At 46.1% G+C, this 19,755-nt stretch overlaps 1 protein-coding gene across 2 annotated transcripts; it reads left to right on the top strand.

Annotated features, from left to right (window-relative positions):
* Nucleotides 1-3,196: 3,196 nt before the first annotated feature.
* LOC142804091 (uncharacterized) lies at nt 3,197-9,933 on the top strand. Of its 2 annotated transcripts, XM_075890665.1 has the most exons (8): nt 3,200-3,556; nt 4,669-4,798; nt 4,928-5,103; nt 5,561-5,620; nt 5,692-5,751; nt 5,817-5,921; nt 5,977-6,090; nt 6,387-9,933. In XM_075890665.1, the coding sequence occupies exons 2-8, from the start codon at nt 4,683-4,685 to the stop codon at nt 8,546-8,548; spliced, it is 2,793 nt and encodes a 930-aa protein (XP_075746780.1). In that variant the 5' UTR covers nt 3,200-3,556; nt 4,669-4,682; the 3' UTR covers nt 8,549-9,933. The 2 variants fall into 2 exon arrangements, with proteins under 2 accessions (XP_075746783.1, XP_075746780.1); XM_075890668.1 differs by having other exon boundaries at nt 3,197-3,556; nt 5,817-6,090; nt 6,387-6,421.
* Nucleotides 9,934-19,755: the final 9,822 nt, after the last annotated feature.

Genomic DNA, 19,755 nt, shown 5'->3' on the forward strand with positions numbered 1-19,755 from the left:
GGCCCTGCTATATCTACGTAGAATACACCGGGTCGGGAGCCGTGTTGCCTCTCAAGCGTCCGAGCCCGCGCCTGTCTTCTGCTTTCGTGCGTGTGCTTATCCATGTTACTGTATGTGGGAGGCGGCCGCTACACACTGAGAGCGTCTAAATGAAGTCAAGATCTAAATGAAGTCTTTCCCAGTCCGGTCTAAATGTCGTTTCGTAGTCGTTTCCTCTCTTGGTTCATTTGGTTACCTTTGCGATGGTGTGCACAGTCATCTAAGAACATAACGTGTGTAACAACGTTCTTGCGATGAAACTATCACACGCTTAAATCTAGAATAATAGCTGCAGGAACTATGATTTGAATAATCACATACTATAGCTCGCTTTAAATACCGAAACAAAACAAACGTAGCCACAAACAAATAAGTAATTACGACAAGATGTTTGGGGTCCTCTTTGCGTTACTACAGTGGCGTACATTATGCAGCCCGCGTGACTCATGTTCTTGTTAATGACGTGTGTATTAGCTTAAAAATAAGAAAATTCGGCACATCCCACGTACCTGGAAATCGACGTTATGCGAAGCATGCGGAGGGAAGGTGACCGTGTTGCAATTTTTTTTATTGAGTGACACGTCATGAAATTACGCTAAATATATGTACAAACGTTGCACGCACAGAAGTATGTTGAAGAGTTGCCGATGTTTATATAACGAGTTGTTTGCACTTGCACAACGATGCCAACTGGAACACGCATATTAGCAACACCAAAAACTGATATGAAGCGCTGATATTCGCGAGCATGCTGGCCCGGGACACTGCTACATAAATCAAGTTCAGCGCATGGCGACTAACCACAATCGACGTTAACCCGACGTGATGGCTGTATGAAAGGGGAACATAGGTAATGTTTATAAAATTGGGTAGGCAGAACTGCTACCACTTTTCACGTTTCACGAATATTTGCGTCTATTTGAAAAGTAGTTCTGAAACCTGACGTAGCTCTGTGGTAAAATGTCACATTGCCACGCAGGATTCTTGGGTTTGATTTCAGCTGGGGCCCTGAAATTTATTGTTTGTATTAGTCTGGTCGACACTGTCGATGATGTCGGGTATACCTCAACGCTCGCACGTTAAAATTGCCCATGCGTGTTCTTGTCGTTCCTCGGTAGTTATTAAGTGTCAGTCATCTGTGGCACATACCCGCATACCAGCGGCACATATCCGCTCGTGGGTATGTGCCACTGTCTGGCGGGAAGTGTTTGACGACGTACGCGGTGGGATTGTGACATTATTCTTGTCTTAGCCAGCTTGTCATATTCATCAAACCATCTTACCCTCCCATGGTAATTTTAGTTCACGTCCAATTAAGGGTGTGGCCGCGAGAGCACCCAAACATAAGTGGCTAGATAGATAGATAGATAGATAGATAAATAGATAGATAGATAGATAGATAGATAGATAGATAGATAGATAGATAGATAGATAGATAGATAGATAGATACGCTCAAAGGTGCCGAAGTTTGCTGAGAAATGCTTCACATTTAAAATAAGAGGTCGCATAGCCCGGTATGCCTCTTACCAAGGATAAGCCTTCGACATAAGAGGCATTGGAGGTTGTTTGCCCCTCGCGCGTCTCTTCAATGGAATCGGCCCATTCTTGACTAACAGCGTACAAAACTTTGCGATTAGGTTTACCTTCATGATTTAAAATGCAGTGTATAAAGACGACACACAAGAAAAGGAGGACACAAGACAAACGCTGAACTAGCAATTTTACAGGAGCCACTGTTCTGGGCGGACAGATACCCAGTAAAGTGGCTAGAACTAGGTATCACAATGGGGAAGATAACCGTAAACAACTTCTTGCTAGGAGTGGTGGTAAGTTACAGTGGATGATGATGATGAGAAACATTTATTACAAAAGAGAGAGGTACGGGGCCAAAGCATGACCCTGCTACATGGTCGGCGTCTTTAGTCCGGGACACCGCATGACGAGGCCCCTACTCGCGCCCGTCTCACCAGAGCCCGTTGAGACTCTAGTGATGAGCAGTTGAGGAGGACAGTCTCCCATGCCTCTCGGGAAGGGGTAGGGGAAGGGGGTAGGTGGGGATTTTTCGTACATGCCCATACCATGTGGAAGATATCACACGTCTCCCCACAGTGTGGGCACCGCCCATCTGTGTTCGCATCGAAATGCTTTAGGATTGCAGGACAGAGTAGAGTACCTGTCTGCAGGCGCCTTAGAGTTCGCTCTTCCGCCTTACTCAGCCCCTTTGCAGGAGCCGGGTAAAGACGGTGAGTGTCACGATAATAGGTGAGAATTTCTTTGAACCGCAGCAGCGGTGTATTGGCCTCCGAGTCATAAGAGCCAAGGTGAGGAGCCCGGTGGGTAAGCGCTCGGGCGGCCGCGTCAGCGGCCTCATTACCTCGTAGGCCCTGATGGCCAGGAGCCCATACGATGCGTTTCGGGGCTGGATCAGCGAGAGCCCGTTTTAGAATTTGGCTGGCTAGGGGGGATATCTCTCCTACCAAGTAATGAGTACATGCTTTCCTGGAGTCCGTGATGATAACTTTCGAGTTGGGGTCCGCAGCAGCAAGCGCTATCGCGACTTCCTCAGCGCGCTCTGGATTTTGTGCTCGGAACGAGAGCCCATTGACATGCTTTTTCCGGTGAACTACAGAGGCCGTTTAAAATCCCGTGGGCGAAGGCCCTGCTATATCTACGTAGAATACACCAGGTCGGGAGCCGTGTTGCCTCTCAAGCGTCCGAGTCCGCGCCTGTCTTTTGCTTTCGTGCGTGTGCTTATCCATGTTACTGGGGAGTGGAGCGACCGAGAGCATATGCCGCCACAGTTCCGGTTACGCTCCGCCTCCTCTGCAGTGCAAGTGTGTTGTATATGTAAGCGGTTTAGCAGGCGGCGCCCGGGAGCCGTCTGCGCGAGCTGCGTATATTGATTCATAAGGTGGGCCTCCCGCAGCTCCTGGTAGGAGTTGAGCACACCTAACGCCTTCAGTTTGGCGTTGGAAGTGGCCAACGGGAGATCCAGAGCTCGTTTAGTAGCCTTCCGAATGATGGTTACAGTGGATGGGACTGGAATGTCAACCTCATGCGCTTTTGCACTGAAGAAAGTGCGAGCATGTCCTCTTTGGCCTTCTCATCAGGCAGGGCGAGACGCCCAAGGCCTGTTTTATGCTGGAGCGTTAGCATAGAGAAAGAAGAAGACAAGAGCGGACACTCCGCGAAACCTGGCCTCAGGAAGTGCGTCACGACTACGTAACGAACTAGTGCTCCCACCACACGTCAGAGGGCGCAAGCGCAAAAAAAACACAGTTATAATCAATGCAACAGAATTGTTTTCACAAATTAATAATTACACGCCCAAATTTGGTATGTTCTTTATACATAAAAACGATTTATTCAACACACCTTACGCGATTATTTTTCTTCAGCCGTACTGTCATAAACACCATCTACCCAGCGACAAGCCCATGCATGACTGACAGCGAGACGCTTTCGTCGCTTTCGTCAACGTCGGCTGCGTCGGCGTTTTCAAGCGTGAGATAACAGGTGAGGCACGTTTTCAAGCGAAGCTTGTTGAATGACATGTTGTTGGTCTTGTTGGGTCATTTTTTCAGAAAACGGTTACGCCTGCGCGAAAAAGACACCATGCAACAAACATAGAAAGATGAGCAAGATGGAAAACTGGGCTAGTTGGTGAGCATTCATCGTGGTTAACAGCGCGAAACACCCGGACAGGAGCGATAGAAGGACACGGTACAGCGCTGTTTGGGCTAGTTGGTGAGCATTCATCGTGGTTAACAGCGCTGTACCGTGTCCTTCTATCGCTCCTGTCCGGGTGTTTCGCGCTGTTAACCACGATAGAAAGATGCACACACACACGTTGCGCTTCGTGTGTGCGAGTTTGTTTCTTACGTGGCGTGTCATTCACGCAGTTGTAACCTTTTTCTGAAGCTTGTAAGGACTGGGAGGTTCGCTAAAAAGAAAGTTTGTGGCTCTATGCGGCGGTTAGACGGGAACATTGTGCAACGTATGCAGTATAGAAAAGGCGGCACGGCGTCAAGCCGAGGCGACGCGTGCTGCGTCTGCCACGGACGCGAGCGTCTGTGCGCTGAGCATAGCTGGGCAGCTAGGTCGTAGGCTCGGTGCAAAATATTGAGAAGCGTTTGTTGGGCCTCGCATGCTTCACGACGCATTTCCCGAAGGCTCGGAACACGAATAATTCTTGGTGTGCCGGAGGCAAATCTGGACTAGCCAAGTGGCCATCATCTTCGTTTCTTCGCTAGCCTTGTGCCACTAGTGCAAGCTGCCCACAAATTTTTTTGACGTTTCCAATATAATTTTACCGCACAAATTTCAACTACGATTTTTCTTCCCAATGTACTGCTGATACTGCGTACGCACGAAGGTGTTCTAATGTTCCCAGGCCGCGATACCATTGCATTACAAGGGATAGCGGCCTGGAAACTTCTGAAGATCTTTGTTCGTGGTCTTGACGTATATCTTTGTAAGTCAGAGTTTTATGGGTCAGAGATGTATCACTGGTTTTGTATTGTGCATCGATTAGCTAATCATTCAAAGGGGTTTGCTGGTACACTTATGACGTGCACATATCTTTTTTGTAATTTGACAGCGAAGCATCCACTTACTAACATTTTCAGACCGCGCTGACGCCATGCCGTCCGGCGGTCCAAGCTACGGCAGCTACTGCTGTGTATCGTGGTGCTTCAACAATGGCAGAACCCACAAGAAGCCTGGGACGAGTTTCTTCCGCGTACCACGGGACGGCAGGTGTGTTAAAGCTTTTGTATGGTTTGCATGTCTGTAGGCTTACTGTTCGTACTTGCTAAGTGAGGGTAACAATAAAAAATCACTATTCAAGCACTTCCCCTTTCAGCTGATAGTTCATTGCCAATGCAGGATGAAAGCATGGATGCAGTATGCTGGACGCGATGATCTCCTGAGTAAGCCGGCCAGCCTATTGTACGCAACGTACAGGGTTTGTAGCGACCATTTTACTGCTCAAAGTTTCATGGACCCTGGGCACACAAGGCTTACAAGAATGGCTGTTCCCAGTGTGCAACCAGCTGCACCATGTAAGTGATTGACTGAAACTCAAATATGTGCAATAGCAGCCACTTGTATTGAATCAGTGGCGACAGTTAACCGTGAAGATCTCTGTAGCCGATAGAGAAACCTCACTACAGAAGTAACACTTGGAAAGTCTTAAGTTCTGTGAATTGTGGGCTATTACCTTCCTAACAGCAGCTTTACATTTCTGTCATTTTTTGATGCTCTGGACCTGTGCAACTTGTTTTGAAAGACTTTAAAGGGCCATTTCACGTTATCTTCAAGCCTGAGTGCACATGTACGTATACCTTTCATCAGTGAAAGCTGCCACTGTTGATAATTCCAAAAATCACAAATTACTTGTTTCCTAGTTGGTGCCGTCTCTTTTCTTCCACGTTCGACCAATTTATGCGTTTGAAAGAGCTGTTTAAGCTTCCCCATGCTACAAGCTTTGTAACTTGTACCAACTGCACATATATGCAGGTTCTCTGAGCGTCGCTTCAAGTAGTGACTGTGACATGGCTGCAGAAGCTGCACTGCAAGGTGCGGATGAGCTTCAGTTTGTGTTATTATAAGCCTCTTACTGACACATTGTCGTAATTTCATCTCTTCAGGACCTGCGGTAGAGGCTTCAGAAAGCGGCTCCCACACATTGAGGTGCCCCGATGAACAGGGTGCGTTCAGTGTCGCGATTTCTTTTTTTTTTTACCCAAATTGACTGTTGACCAAACCTCTGCAGGTGGCAGCTCCCTTGTAGCTGGTGAAAGAATTTCTGATGATTTCGTCTTGCCGGAGAAAACCTTAACCAGTCGTTCAGCTGTCACAAAAGGAACTTGTGTGGCCGGTAAGTTGTATGTTCACTTCAACACCAGAGTGGATTGATATAGAGACTTCCGCAGGCCGCTCGCAAGATTGTTCCGACAGCATTGTCCGAGGCACTGAACAAGCTTCACAAGACCCTCCAGAAGACGTCTCCGCCAACAGCTCCACGCCTGAGTGCCTTAGAGAAAATGGTGACTATGCTTTTATTGCAGCAGTTTTTAATGTGCTATTTTATGTTTAGGACATTCTGAGGAAACTATCCTCAAAAGGACACTACGTGTGCACTTACAAAATGTAAGGGTGGGCTCTCAGTGATTTTCATTTTTTTTGTGCATTGTCAACATTGTGAATGGTTTGTTTTTAGGTAGTGGAATCGAAAACTTTGTACCACAGAAAGTTGTGCACCTTGGGTCTGAAAGAGCGAGGAAAGTGCTCGTATGGGATTAGTTGTTCTTCGCTTTTACATCAATTTTTTTGTTTATTGCAGTGCGTTCCTGTGTGCCAGCGACAATGTCTCCATCAATGAAGTACAAGCAAACCATTAAACATCTGCAAGCCAAAGTAGCAGCACAGCGGAAAACTATCAAAAGACTGCAGAGACAGCCTCACCAAGCACCGTCATCGACTACGAAGGCCCTTGAAGTTATCCGACCGCACGTCACCGAGGAGGTTTTTAAACTTCTTTCTGCACATGTTCGCTTGAGGCCCAAATGCAAGGGCAAGCGGTTTCCCGTGTGGTTCAAGAAATTCGCTCTTCACTTAAACTTCCGAGGTCCGCGAGCATACCGATTTCTGGCTCCGTATTTTTCTTTGCCCTCCCGGCGTTCATTAAGGAGGTGGCTAGCTAATGTAAAGATGACTCCAGGCATAATTCCAGGAATCCTTTCTTCCATTGCAACAAATACTCAAGCTTGGAATGAACGGGACCGAGTGTGCGCTTTAGTTTTCGACGAAATAGCACTCAAAAAGAATTTGTACTATGATGCTTCAAGAGACGTTGTCCAGGGTTTTACAGATGATGGCACTCATCGCACTTCAACCATCGCTGATCGAGCACTGGTTTTTCTTCTTGTTGGTGTTTCGAGAAAGTGGGTTCAACCGGTTGCTTTTACTATAGGGCACACATCAACACCATCATCTGTTATGCATAACTTGCTGGTGTCACTCATTTTGGAGCTTAGGAGCATTAATATTGCAGTGAAAGCAGTCATTTGTGACCAGGGCAGTTCAAATGTAAGTCTCGCTAACCAACTAAAAGTGACTGTAGCAAAGCCTTTTTTTGAAGTTAATGGTGAGCGGGTATATTACATTTTTGATGTTCCGCATTTAATTAAAACAACGCGCAATAATGTCCAAGCACACAAGTTATACATTGGGGATGACATCGTTAACTGGTCGCACATTGTAAGCCTTTACCAATCCTCACATGAGTTGCGGTTGCGATTGGCTCCAAAGTTGACTGAACGGCACGTTCATCAGAAACCTTTTTCTAATATGAAGGTCAGCAGAGCAACTCAGGTCTTCAGTGCATCAGTTTCGATTGCTATCACGGCAATGGTGTATGCGAAGGTGCTGCCTGCCTCGGCCATCACTACAGCTCAATTTTGTGATCGTATGGACAGGATTTTCGATGCCTTGAACAGCTCGAGTAAAAAAAGAACTTCGCAAAAGCTGCGGCATGCAATCATGAAAAATGATTCAGAGCTGATTGACTTCCTCCGAGGCCAGCTTCCCTGGATTGCATCATGGCAGTTTGTTGGCAGACGTCAACCACAAACCATCGTAGGTTGGCAAATTACAATTCAGGCAATTTGTCAACTATGGGACGACCTCTCCAAAAATTACAATTTTGAATACCTGTTAACACGCAGGCTTCAACAGGATCCTCTGGAGAACATATTTGGCCACATTAGGCAAAAACAGGGTTGCAACACCAACCCCAATGTAGCACAATTTATTTGTGGCCTGAAGCACATCTGCATAAGAAAACTCTTCAAGCTGTCAGAATACGGAAATGTCGAGGATGATGAATGTGACCTCCTCCAGGAACAGCTGTCGCCATTCTCCCTCACCAGTGCGTCTCTTGTGGATAATGAGGAGTGTGCACAGCCACAGCCTGACGACTTTCCCGCTCTAGACGATCTCTCTGAACTTGCGACAAACATTCACTCCCATATTATCGATGACTCCGCTGCATATTATGTAGCTGGTTTTCTCATCAAACACTTCCTTCGGAATGCATGTGACGGTTGCAGTTGCCCACAGTTACTGAAAGACGACAGTGAGACGCTTAAGGGTACCCACCAGTATTTCACAATGCTCAAAGCATACCACGTCCCCAGCAAACTTTTTGGGAATCTCACTGTGCCATCAGAAGCAGCTTTTGCATACGTACAACAACTTGAATCTCGCTTTCTTGCCATAATTGAGGCCACTGCACATCACCTGAAAGTGTGCGATGTTTTGTATCACCATCTGTCAAGTGTTGGCGATTTTCATTTCTGCTCTGCTGGGTGTCGCGCTAAGTTTCTGAAAATGTTTTGCCGGGTTCGTTTATGTTGGCATGTGCGTTTTGTGAACCGAAACTTAGACAGGGTTAGGTTCCAGTCTTCAATCTCGGGCATGCAGCTTGACAAGTTCAAAGGTTAGCAATTAGCGGCGGGTTTACACTAAAGTATTGGAGTTGAGCCGAATCCTGCAATAGCTTTGTTATGTTATTACTTCGTTACAGCAGACTTCATTATGGTCTTATATGCTTATATTCAGTTCAACTGGACTAACCACTCCTTCGTTGCATTCATTGTTTTGGTTACCCGCTATGAGGAGTACAAACACTGTGTATTCGCTCGAAGTGATTTGCATAACCTTAAAAAGAATGTTGGGCATCCTGTCTGTATTTTTTGTAGCAAATACGGGCGAACTGTACACTTTACTGTGGGTCGCTTGGTCACTGTGTATGCTTTATCTCTCCAGCTCAAGTAATATATCGATAACAAAACCGCTTGTTGAAATGTCTTCGAGCGGGTAAGGAACACAGTATGAAGTGGGCACGGTTCATGTTATCACGCTTTTCGTATTTTAGCTTCTCATCAACCTCCTCATCTTGCCCATCAAAATTTTCAAAAGAATACCCAAACTTGTAGTGTTTGATGGGGCTGCGGACGCTGCCATTTTATTTTTATATAGCTTGTGAGTGATAACGTACGATGTAGAGCCTTTGTGAAAAATAATGAGCCAAAGTGGTTTCCTTCTGCTATTTATTAGCCCTGTAATACCGCTCTCGTAGCACCAATTAAAGTCCACAATTCTGGATAAAGTGATGACTACAATCTATTTTAGCTCGCAAGCGTCACAGCAACACCCAAACGCAAATCACTTGGGATCTTAAGTTTTTGATGAAGGCGACGCATAACAAAAGCCACAAGACCTGCCAGTGTTGTAGCATAAAGTTTGTCTTTCACGTAGTGAGCAAGCTGCAAAGCCCTACCTTTCTGAGGACAAGCAGGCATCAAGTCTGCTTTTTTTCATTTTGGACTAGCTGTTCTTAAGCACAGCCAGCACACTGCACCTTTGCCTTTCTGTTATATTGTGTCGTGTGGTTTCTGTGCGCTCTTTTTTTCTATGCATTATTTCAGTTAAGCCCAGGCGTGATTCGCGACTTCATTGCTGTGTATATGTCACTTCTTCCTTCTTCATCAGCATTGTGCGCTATGTTTTTGCCATAGATCCTTAGTTACCCACTGGCCCGGTGTGTCATACTTCACCAGTTTCTCGGCTTCTGCCAACTCTAGCGATGTGTGCGTTGTCTGTGTTCTCTATGTATTTGTTACAATATTTGTTACAATTTATTTGTAAGGCGAGATGCATTTGTTGTCTACCTTTGTCATATTGTGCTTTTTATATTCTCATACTCTACCTTGCCTTTGAATAAAACATTGCGGATGCTCTGTTTCTTTGACTGATATATACATTGATCACTTGTTCCAAAAGAAAAACACAAGCGCGATGAATAAAACGATAGTGAATTATCATTACCTGCATCTCTTTTTTTTATAACTTAATCAAAATAAAAATTACGTCACGACCGATTCGCACGAACCACTGAACAAAACAAAACAGGGAATCGCTAAATCAAAACGACCTACAAAAACTATCCATTTGGGCGATGAATAGTGGTCTGAAATTATGAACTTACGACATAGCCAAACGTCGGTTATGCAAAGTAATTCAAAAGTTGCGCCAGTGAAACCGAAACCGGAAGCGCAAGCCACTTGCTCTCATCAACCACTAGGTGTGCTAGAGTCGATTGGGCCGCTGGGGTCTACGGGAGTGTCCACTCTTCACCTTTTTTATTTCTCTATGGCGTTAGTCCTGTCTTTTAACACAAGCATATTTGATTGACACTGGTTTGAAATTCTTTTTAGCGAAAACAGCAAGCTTTTTCAGGAAACAGTGCGTCGCACATAATAACAAACGAACCTTCCTTGCCCAGCTGCAAAAGCCTAAGCCACAGCACAGTATTCAACGATGTCTCATAATCGCGACGATGCGTGCCCAGGATGCTAGCATACGTTACCTCGAAGAGTCTCCGCACTTGCACTAGCTTCTTTCCGGCTGTTCCCAGCAGATATAGCTTGAAAACATACCAATCGCAACATAAAGCTGCAGCTATAAATAACCTTTAGGTATTCTTGATATCCTTTAAACTAACGTAGCCTTATTCAAAGTAAGAAAGGCACATTTCTTTAAGGTATACAATGAAAAATCAAAAGCTACAGCAGAATTCACCTCGATAACTCACAACCCGCAATAAACACCGGAGTGGACAGCTTCGCTGGTTCATAATCTGTGTGTAGTAAGTGTTTTATTTTTGAAATGGCGCCTAATTCTGCAGCCCAATAGGGAGCATGGCTCAGCGTCAGGGAAGGGGAAAATAAAAGAGAGGCAGAAGAAAGAAAGGTAGTAGAAAGATGAAAGCATAAACGGCCGGGCTCTCATCCATTCATGAAGGAAGCCATAGGGAAAGTTAGTGTACATCAAGTTGCGGGTGCCTCACGGTAGGCGGCGATGCCAGTCGCCTCCAGGAACTCCAACGGGCTGTGGAGAGCCTGGAGGGTAGGAGGCAAAGAAAACTGGAAGAAAACGTGGGGGGGGGGGGGGGGGGCAAGGGCCTGGTGTGCCACCCCCTGGCAACCCCGCTGCTTCGCAGAAATCACATCATGGCACAGCGGCGTGCGTGGCAATGCTCTTTTGTCAGACGTCTCGTTGCAGCAGTCGAGTTGGTCCAATGGCTCCGACGCACACGCCTCTCTCCCGTAGCCCGGCCACTAACCCTTCACCCTTGTAAAAATGGAGACGCGCGCTTCGTGCTCGATTCTGGTCGACCCCGTCTCTATGGGCACAGACTTTCGACGAACCCAGCTTGGAATTTACAAAGTGTCCGTCAGTTTTTTATAGATCCTCTAGTGTTTTGTTTTGCGCTAACACACTAAGAGTAAAAAAATGGCAGCGTATCCACGGAGTGAATAATGGGGAGTGGGGCGAAGCATTCGTCCGTCCATTGGTTTTTGCTTCCGTCCGTTCCTGCGTACGTCTGTGTAACCGTCTGATCGTGCGTCCGTCCCTGCGTTCGTCCATGCATTCGCGCCTGCGTCCGTTCATGCGTCCATCCGTGCATCTGTCTGTGTGTCCGTTCGTCCATCTATTCAGCACTCCAAGTACCATTATCTCGCATCTTTTCATCATATATTCTCCATATAGAAGCACCGCCATCCAGCGGACATTCCAAGGACTAAACGAGAGGTGGCACACGCACACCATCTAACAGCTTGCGCTTCGGGTTTACTTCCCACCTTTAACCACCTCGAGTTCATGGTATATACTAGTTCACTGTATTCATGGCACTGCGGCTCAACGCTCGCTAAACCTTTCTAAAAATAAGGTGGTTACACCCAGCGGGTATAACGTAGGAACCCTTTCCCTTCATATAGTGCTCAATGTACATGCAATGGCTGCTAATGGGGATCGCAGCGTGCGCGTTACCTAAAGGCCGAATGCTCCTGTCTCTCATTCCCCCTTCGCAGCCATTAACATGTGCATTGAGCACTATCTTTTATTGTTCAACAACGCACAGAAGAAATCTCTCACCGGAACCACCTTGGAGGTCAAAATCGTTAGGACCGCTATTTCGGGCATGTGCCACTGGTGGTTACGCACTACGAGGGACGCACAAGCCACGCCATAAGGAGCATCGCCCCTTAAAAGCGAGTGCAGCTGTACTCACAACTGAAAAAAAAAAAACTAGTCTTAAGTGTGTTTTTTGCTTGAACAAGTTTCATTGCTCTTGATGGTGGTAGACTCACAGAAAGCACGACAGACTATCAACACGATAGTTTGTTGAATGTGAAAATAGCATGCATAGGTGTGGTCCGCCATCCTGTATCTAACATCGCATGATCCCTGAAAAAGAGAGATAGACTTTATTAATTTCCCGCAGATTGCTGGGATGGGCTCCCAACTAGGGACCAACGGAGAGACCGTGTCTCACGGCAGCTTCCTTGGCCTGCTGGATCGCCCAAAGTTGTTTGTCCAGGCCCGAACTGAGCAGCGCAGTCCGCCAACGCGCCCGAAGGTCTTCATTGGAGGCCGCGACCCCGGAATTTCTGACTAATGCTGGACATTCCCATAGTATATGGTCGAGAGTGGCTCTGGTGATACAGTACTGGCATAGATTAGAACTATAGACGTCAGGATATATGTGGTGCATGATGACAGGGTTCGTGTATGTGCGTGTTTTTAGCTGTCGCCACTGAAAGGACTGGGCCCAATTTAGCTTGGAGTGAGGCGGAGGGTACTCCCGTACTCCCGCCTTTGCAGTCGATAGTGTTGAATTATGTCATTAAATTTAGTGAGCCGATCGTCCCATTCCCACACCGGCACAGAAAGGTCCGTTTGGGTGGCCGCTTCGTCTGACGTGACTCGGAACGTAAGACCTCGAGCCACGTTGTGCGCCACTTCATTCGGACTGGCCTCCGCGTTACCTAGTGGTGTGTGGGCAGGAAACCACAAGATGTGTACGTATTTGTCCGCCTCGTGAATTTTGCCTGTATTAAGAATCCGCAATGCCTCGGGGGAGATTCTGCCGCTGGCGTAGTTTCGAACGGATGTCTGCGACTCGCTGATTACGCATGAGGCGTTAGTGTGGGCTATGGCCATCGCGATAGCCACTTCCTCTGCCGTTTCTACGTTCCGTGTAATGATTGACGCGCTGCTTTTGCATTGTTGTGTGTGGTCTACGACAGCAGCCACGAAGTGGTGACGTTCCTGGTAGCGTGCTGCATCGACAAAGACTGCCTCATGGTTGCGCCCAAACATCTTTGACATGGTCCTGGCTCTACTGACACGTCTGCTTTTGTTGTGTTCATGGTGCATGTTTCTTGGTATGGGTGGTACTGTTAGCTTAGCACGGGTAGTGCGTGGTATGTCGTGTTTGTCTCCGTGTTGAGTGTGGTAAGTAATACCGAGATTACATAGAATCTGGCGGCCTGGCTTAGTCTTGGCTAAACGCTCGAATTGGGAGATTTGTTGCGCCTCAATAAGTTTCTCAAGGGTATTGTGTAAACCAAGTTGAAGGAGTAGTTCAGTGCTGGTGTTTTGAGGCAAACCTAGCGCTTGTATGTAAATTTTCCTAATTAGGCTGTTGAGTTTTGACTTTTCCGCGGTGAACCATCGGTGGTAAGCCGCCGTATAGGTGATGTGAGTTAGAACAAACGCTTGGATCAAACGGATGATGCCGGCCTCTTTCATGCCTTTGTGTTTATTGGTAATGCGCCTAATGAGGCGCATCGTGTTAGACACTCTGGCTTCAATGTTGCGAAATGTCTCTCCGTTGGTACCCTTACTTTCTATGATCAAACGTAGCACTCTGATTTTGTCCACGGTTGGTAGGCGTGACCATCGCTTGTAGTGAGTTTTATATCAGCGTGTGCCTGCGCTTGGGGATGTTGTTTGCGTGGCCGACCTCTAAGTGTAGGGCGATATAGCAGTAGGTCAGATTTCTCTGAAGAGCAGGATAGTCCAGTTCCTTGTAAATACCGTTCGACTGTGTCAATCCCCTCCTGCAATCTCTGTTCAATGGAACCATCACTGCCGTCGCACACCCTGAGGGTGATGTCGTCGGCGTAAATGGTGTGATGAAGTCCTTGGATCGTTTGAAGTTTTGAAGGAAGACCAATGAGGGCAAGGTTAAACAACATGGGAGATATCATGGAACCCTGCGGGGTGCCCGCACTTCCTATGGTTATTTCGGACGACCTGAGTGCTCCCACAGTGATCGTGGCCATTCTGCCCGTAATAAATGCCCTAATATAGTTGTACGTGCAAAGCCCCAAGTTTAGGGTATTGACCTGATTTAGAATGGGGCTATGCGTGACAGAGTCAAAAGTCTTCTTCAGATCAAGACCAAGTATGCCCTTAGTGGAGCGTCCCGTACTGTCTATGATGTGATGCTTAAGCTGCAACATGGCATCCTGCGTTGAAAGATGCCTGCGGAAGCCAATCATGGTGTGTGGGAAAAAATTGTCTTCGAGGAGATTTGTCAGTCTAGCCAGGAAAGCGTGTTCCATCAATTTGCCTATGCAAGATGTTAAGGAGATGGGCCTGAGATTGTCAGTATTCAGTGGTTTGCCTGGTTTCGGAATCAGAATCACCTTGGCCGTTTTCCAATGCGGGGGCGAGATTCCGGTGTTCCAGCAGTTATTAATATAGTCTGTGATATCCGTGATCGACTCATCGTCCAAATTGCGTATCATCTTATTCGTGATGTTATCCGGACCTGGTGCAGATTTGGTGTTAAGTTTTTGTAGGGCGGCACGGATATCCGCTTCGGTGAATTCTTCGTCTAGAGTAGTGTTGATCTGGCCCGTATAATCTGGATGCTGCTGAGTAGGAGCCTGAGAGATATATTTGAGCTCTACTTCCCTAAGAAACTCCTCGTCGGTGCCCTTCTAAGCATGTATTAGTTTGTTGAAGGTTTGTCGTTGGGCGGTTTTGCTGTCTTCTGGGTCGAGCAGGAACCGTAGAAAATGCCAAGTTTTACTAAGACTTAGCTGCCTGTCTATCGCATCGCAGGTTTCATCCCAGTGTTGCCAGCTTAGCTGTGTTGCATACATCTCTATCTCTCTGTTGAGGAGTGCTATGCGTTTCCTGAGGTTTCTGTTGTGTTTCTGTGTCTTCCACCTCTTTTGAAGCGATTGCTTTGCCTCCCACATGTGGAGGAGATGATCCCTGAAAGGGCATAAAACATTAAAAATACGCCTTTATTGATGTTGGCTTATTTTGGAGAGCTGGAACTCTCCTTACATTTATTAACGAATACGATGGTTGATAATAAAAATTGATGGCACTTTCCTGTGATCAATTCAATTTGATCAACAGAAGGCACTGAGCGGCGCCTATCATCCTGGATGTGTTAGCATTCCAATGAAAAATACTCAGCCACAGTTAACCACTACCACCTCTATCATTATCTGTCACTCTCTTTATTAAGAGGTGCTGCTACCGAAAGGATGAGACGCGTGGTCTAGGTGCGTCCAACATAAAAAAACATTTTATTTTTGCAGATGAATTCTTTCTTTTCGCACTTGTTCGCCACAAGGAGCTGCTGTGTGTGTGGAAATTATAATTAATCTTGAAATTTTACGTCTAACAATGACCATTTGAATATGAGAGATACCATGGTGTTGGTGGCTAGAATTTTTGTCGATTTGTGTTTCTTAACGGGCACCTAAATAAAAGTACATGGTTGTAGCATTCTTCTTACGTCGAAACGCAGCCGCTGCGGTGCGGATTCGATCTCGCGACCTCCTTCGGGTCAACAATCAAGCATCAATCGCTATAGACACCATGGTGCGTTCTGTTCATCTCATGAGGATTACTGTGCCAGCGTTTATATATCTTAGCACCACAAATCTGGTGCGTGCAAACCAATGGCGTATAGTTGCTCAGTACTTCTACAACAACAGTGGATGACCCTGGTCTTTGTATAGGAAAAAAAATTGGCAGATCCCACGTACGGTGAGAATCGATGATATGCGAAGCACAAATGAGAAATGTTGATATGTCAGTTTAAAATCAGCCCAACGTTACGAGATGGAGGTAAATGATGCCGTACATGATTTCCGCGTCATGATTATTATGTTTGGATGTGTAGTTTACCTTTATCATCCATTCACGTCACGGGATACCAAATTTAGTATATCTGGAGACAGCGAAATGGCCGCGAGCACGCTACGAGCGTGGTTTGTTGCCGTGTTCTTACATGACACGTACGACAGGATTATCATGTTTGCACCAGTCATATATTTCGACATCCATTTACGTCAAGTAACACCAAATTTGGTGTTACTTGATGTGACATGCTGCATTTCGCGCATGATTCATTACCCAGATAACACTGCGTCTCCCTCTTCTCGTGACGGAGGGACGCCGGACGCGCTAAAACGCACATGTGTCAAAGCAACGCAGTGCGGCGCGCACCTGCGAGTATATGGCAGGACCGGTGCCTGGCGTGGCAACGCCGGCGTGACGCGACGTAATGAACGCCGGCGAGCACGTGCACTGCGTCACGTCGAAACGTATTGGCGCCTTGACTGTGAAATGTAGTCATGTTCTCACATGACACGCATACCATGATTATCATGTTTGCACCAGTCACATACCTTCGTCATTCATGCGCGTCCCGTATTACGAAATTTGGCATATGTGAAGCTAGCAAAACGGCCGCGAGCGCATCATCAGTGTGGCATGTAGTCATGTTGTTACATGACACGCATGTCGTGATTATCATGTTTGGATGTGTCATTTGCCTATGTCGTCCGTTCACGTCGCGTAATACCGAGTTAGGTACATGTGAATCTAGCGAAACGGTCACAAGCGCATCATGAGCGTAGCATCTAGTCATGTTGTTACATGACAGGCATCTCATGTTTATCATGTTTGCACCAGTATCATGCCTTCTCATCCATTCACCTACTGTAATACTAAATTCGGTGTATGTGGCGGTAGCGAAACGGCCGCGAGCGCATCATGAGCATGGTACGTAGTCATGTTGTTACATGACACGCATTTCATGATTTTCATGTCGGGGTCTGTCGCTTGTGTCCGCCATGCAATCATGTCATACCATACCAGTTTTGCGACATGTCATGTTAACGAAACCACCACAAGAGCTGCAGGGCCATGAAATGTAAATCATGACATACATGTCATGATTTTCATGTATGGCTAGTGAAATATGTTCTTTATACAATCATGATATGCCTTACCAAGTTTGGTATCGACACCAATATCGAAACAGCCAGGAGAGCTAAAAGCCGTGGGTGGATAGATAGATAGATAGATAGATAGATAGATAGATAGATAGATAGATAGATAGATAGATAGATAGATAGATAGATAGATAGATAGATAGACAGACAGACAGACAGACAGACAGACAGACAGACAGATAGATAGATAGATAGATAGATAGATAGATAGATAGATAGATAGATAGATAGATAGATAGATAGATAGATAGATAGATAGATAGATAGATACGCTCAAAGCCGCTGAAGTTCGCCAAGAAATGCTTCGCATTTAAAATGATAACAAGCATGATCTTGACAGATTTCGATACGCCGCGTTTCACATCGCTCCAGGAAAGAGGCGAAAGGAAGAAACCAAGAAAGGAACCTGCGGCGTTTTATCACGAAGGCGGTGCCTCGAAGGCAGTGCTTCGAATACGAAGACGATACACACGAAGGTGGTGCCTCGAAGACGAAAGCGGACGCAGAAATGCAGTTGCAGGAAGCGCAGCCGTTTCGCGGGCGATTGAATCCATGTTGGAGGAAAACACATGCCCCCGTCCCTTGGCCTCCAAGCATCACTCACCTGACCCAAAATATTCTTCGGTCGCACCGCTTTCGGGTGATGGTGGTGTAGAATGCTTCGGGGATGTCCCATCGGTTTCTGCGCAAGATGTCGTGCCCACAGCGCTGCGCGTAGATGTTGCCGCGTGGCTGATCAGGGCTAACCACGCGACCGAAGGACACGTCTTCCAGGCTGTCGATGGCCACGTCAGAAGAGCAACCGTTATTGCAGTGACAGACGGCGTGCGTACTATGTGATAAGTAAAGCTACCTCCAGCTAAGAAACTAACTTCTGCAGACTTAGGTGAATAGCTGCGGCGTCGATATGCATTCTTGAATGAAGTTGGCGGTGTAGATGATCAGCTTATTTCACCCAACAAAAGAGGTGACCAGTAGCAATACACTGGTTGCGCTGGCTTAGAAATTTTGTGGTTGTTTTCTCCTTTCCTTCTTTTTGTGCGTCAAATTCTTTCTCACAGTGAACAGTAGCGAACCGTACGTGCTTGTTGATATATTCCTTGCCTCTTTTTTTTCCCTCAACTATATAACTACTCGTAAAGCAGGTCACTTGCTTCACGACGTCAGCTGGCAGAAACTTAGTGTTTCTCACATGTCGTTATGGCTACTACTAGTAGTGCTAACACAATCAGGTTTAAATGCACCTACATACCCGATAAGGTGGACGCACAGATGACGACCGCAGTAGCTCAGTTGATAGAGCATCGGGCACGTTATTACATGGTTGCAGGTTCGGTCTCTGTCGGCGGTAAGATACCTCTCATCCACTTTACTTTCTCCACATTGACATCGTAAATATTGCATATAACATTCCCTAATAATTTCTAGGCTTTGTTGTCCTTTACTTTCTGTTAATTTTATAGCTAACAAAGAACACCGAGAATTTAAAATTCCCCATGCTTTGTCTATCTACTACGTATATTTTTCGACACAAAGGTTGCTAAAACTGTGCAAAAAGTCCGTGAACACGAAAAATATCGCAGTCCTTCTGTTTTGTGCGTATGAATGTTTATTATGCACGTGCCAGATACGCACTCCTGTAATTTTTTCTTCACTGCTTTGCAAGGCGACTACTAGTACAACTGCACTCTTGGGAAAATTTGCACGTAGCGCGTGCTATGGTAGACTGAATAATGGCTTGAAGACTCATCGCTTTTCTCGTGTCAGAAGAATGCGATGACGGAAGAGGTAGCTGTTCGGCACAAAAAGTCCAGCGCTGGTTTTTAGCCGTGTCTACAGCTTTTCGGATACTACAGTATACTAAATAAACAGGCTCGCTCCATTGCACCACGTGCATTTTCATCCGCGGAACTTGAAATCCCCTTGTGGACTGGGCACGAGGCGGGGCCACAGGTCGTCTCGTATACAAGGCTAGAACCGTGAAGAAGCACGTTTCCTTCTGACCTCGTTTTGTTGGCCGCGAATGCACTCTATGCTCCATGAAACATAGACGTTTCAAGGGCCAAAAAAAATGTGATTTAGATGTTCTAGGTGCATGACACTATTCGTTGAATTAATCTGTGCCTGGATAGTGAAAGTTTTGTCCTAGCTCTTGGTTGAGAAATGCATTACTGTCTGCACCAACTATGCTGCAAGAAAAAAGACATAAACAGCTGGTTTCAATCTGTGCATGATGCTTTAAAATGTAACATAAGGCTTTCAAAATGCAAGGCATTTTAGTTTAACTTATGGACAAAGTATGCACAAATGGTTTAACTTCCTTAAAGAATCATTGAGCAGCTTATTTTTTTTGGGGACGCTAACTTTAACAAAGTTGGTGACAACACCTTGTGATGGATCCCACATTTATTTTACAGGAACACTTCTGGTTCATTCAATATTAGTCATTTGTGCCACACTACATGAAAGCAGTCACCAATAACAGTTATTTTTATGTATACTACTATTGTGGTCATAGGTTCTGTCATT

The sequence above is a fragment of the Rhipicephalus microplus genome, chromosome 1 (assembly GCF_043290135.1).
Source record: "Rhipicephalus microplus isolate Deutch F79 chromosome 1, USDA_Rmic, whole genome shotgun sequence".
NCBI classification, from domain to species: Eukaryota; Metazoa; Arthropoda; class Arachnida; order Ixodida; family Ixodidae; genus Rhipicephalus; species Rhipicephalus microplus.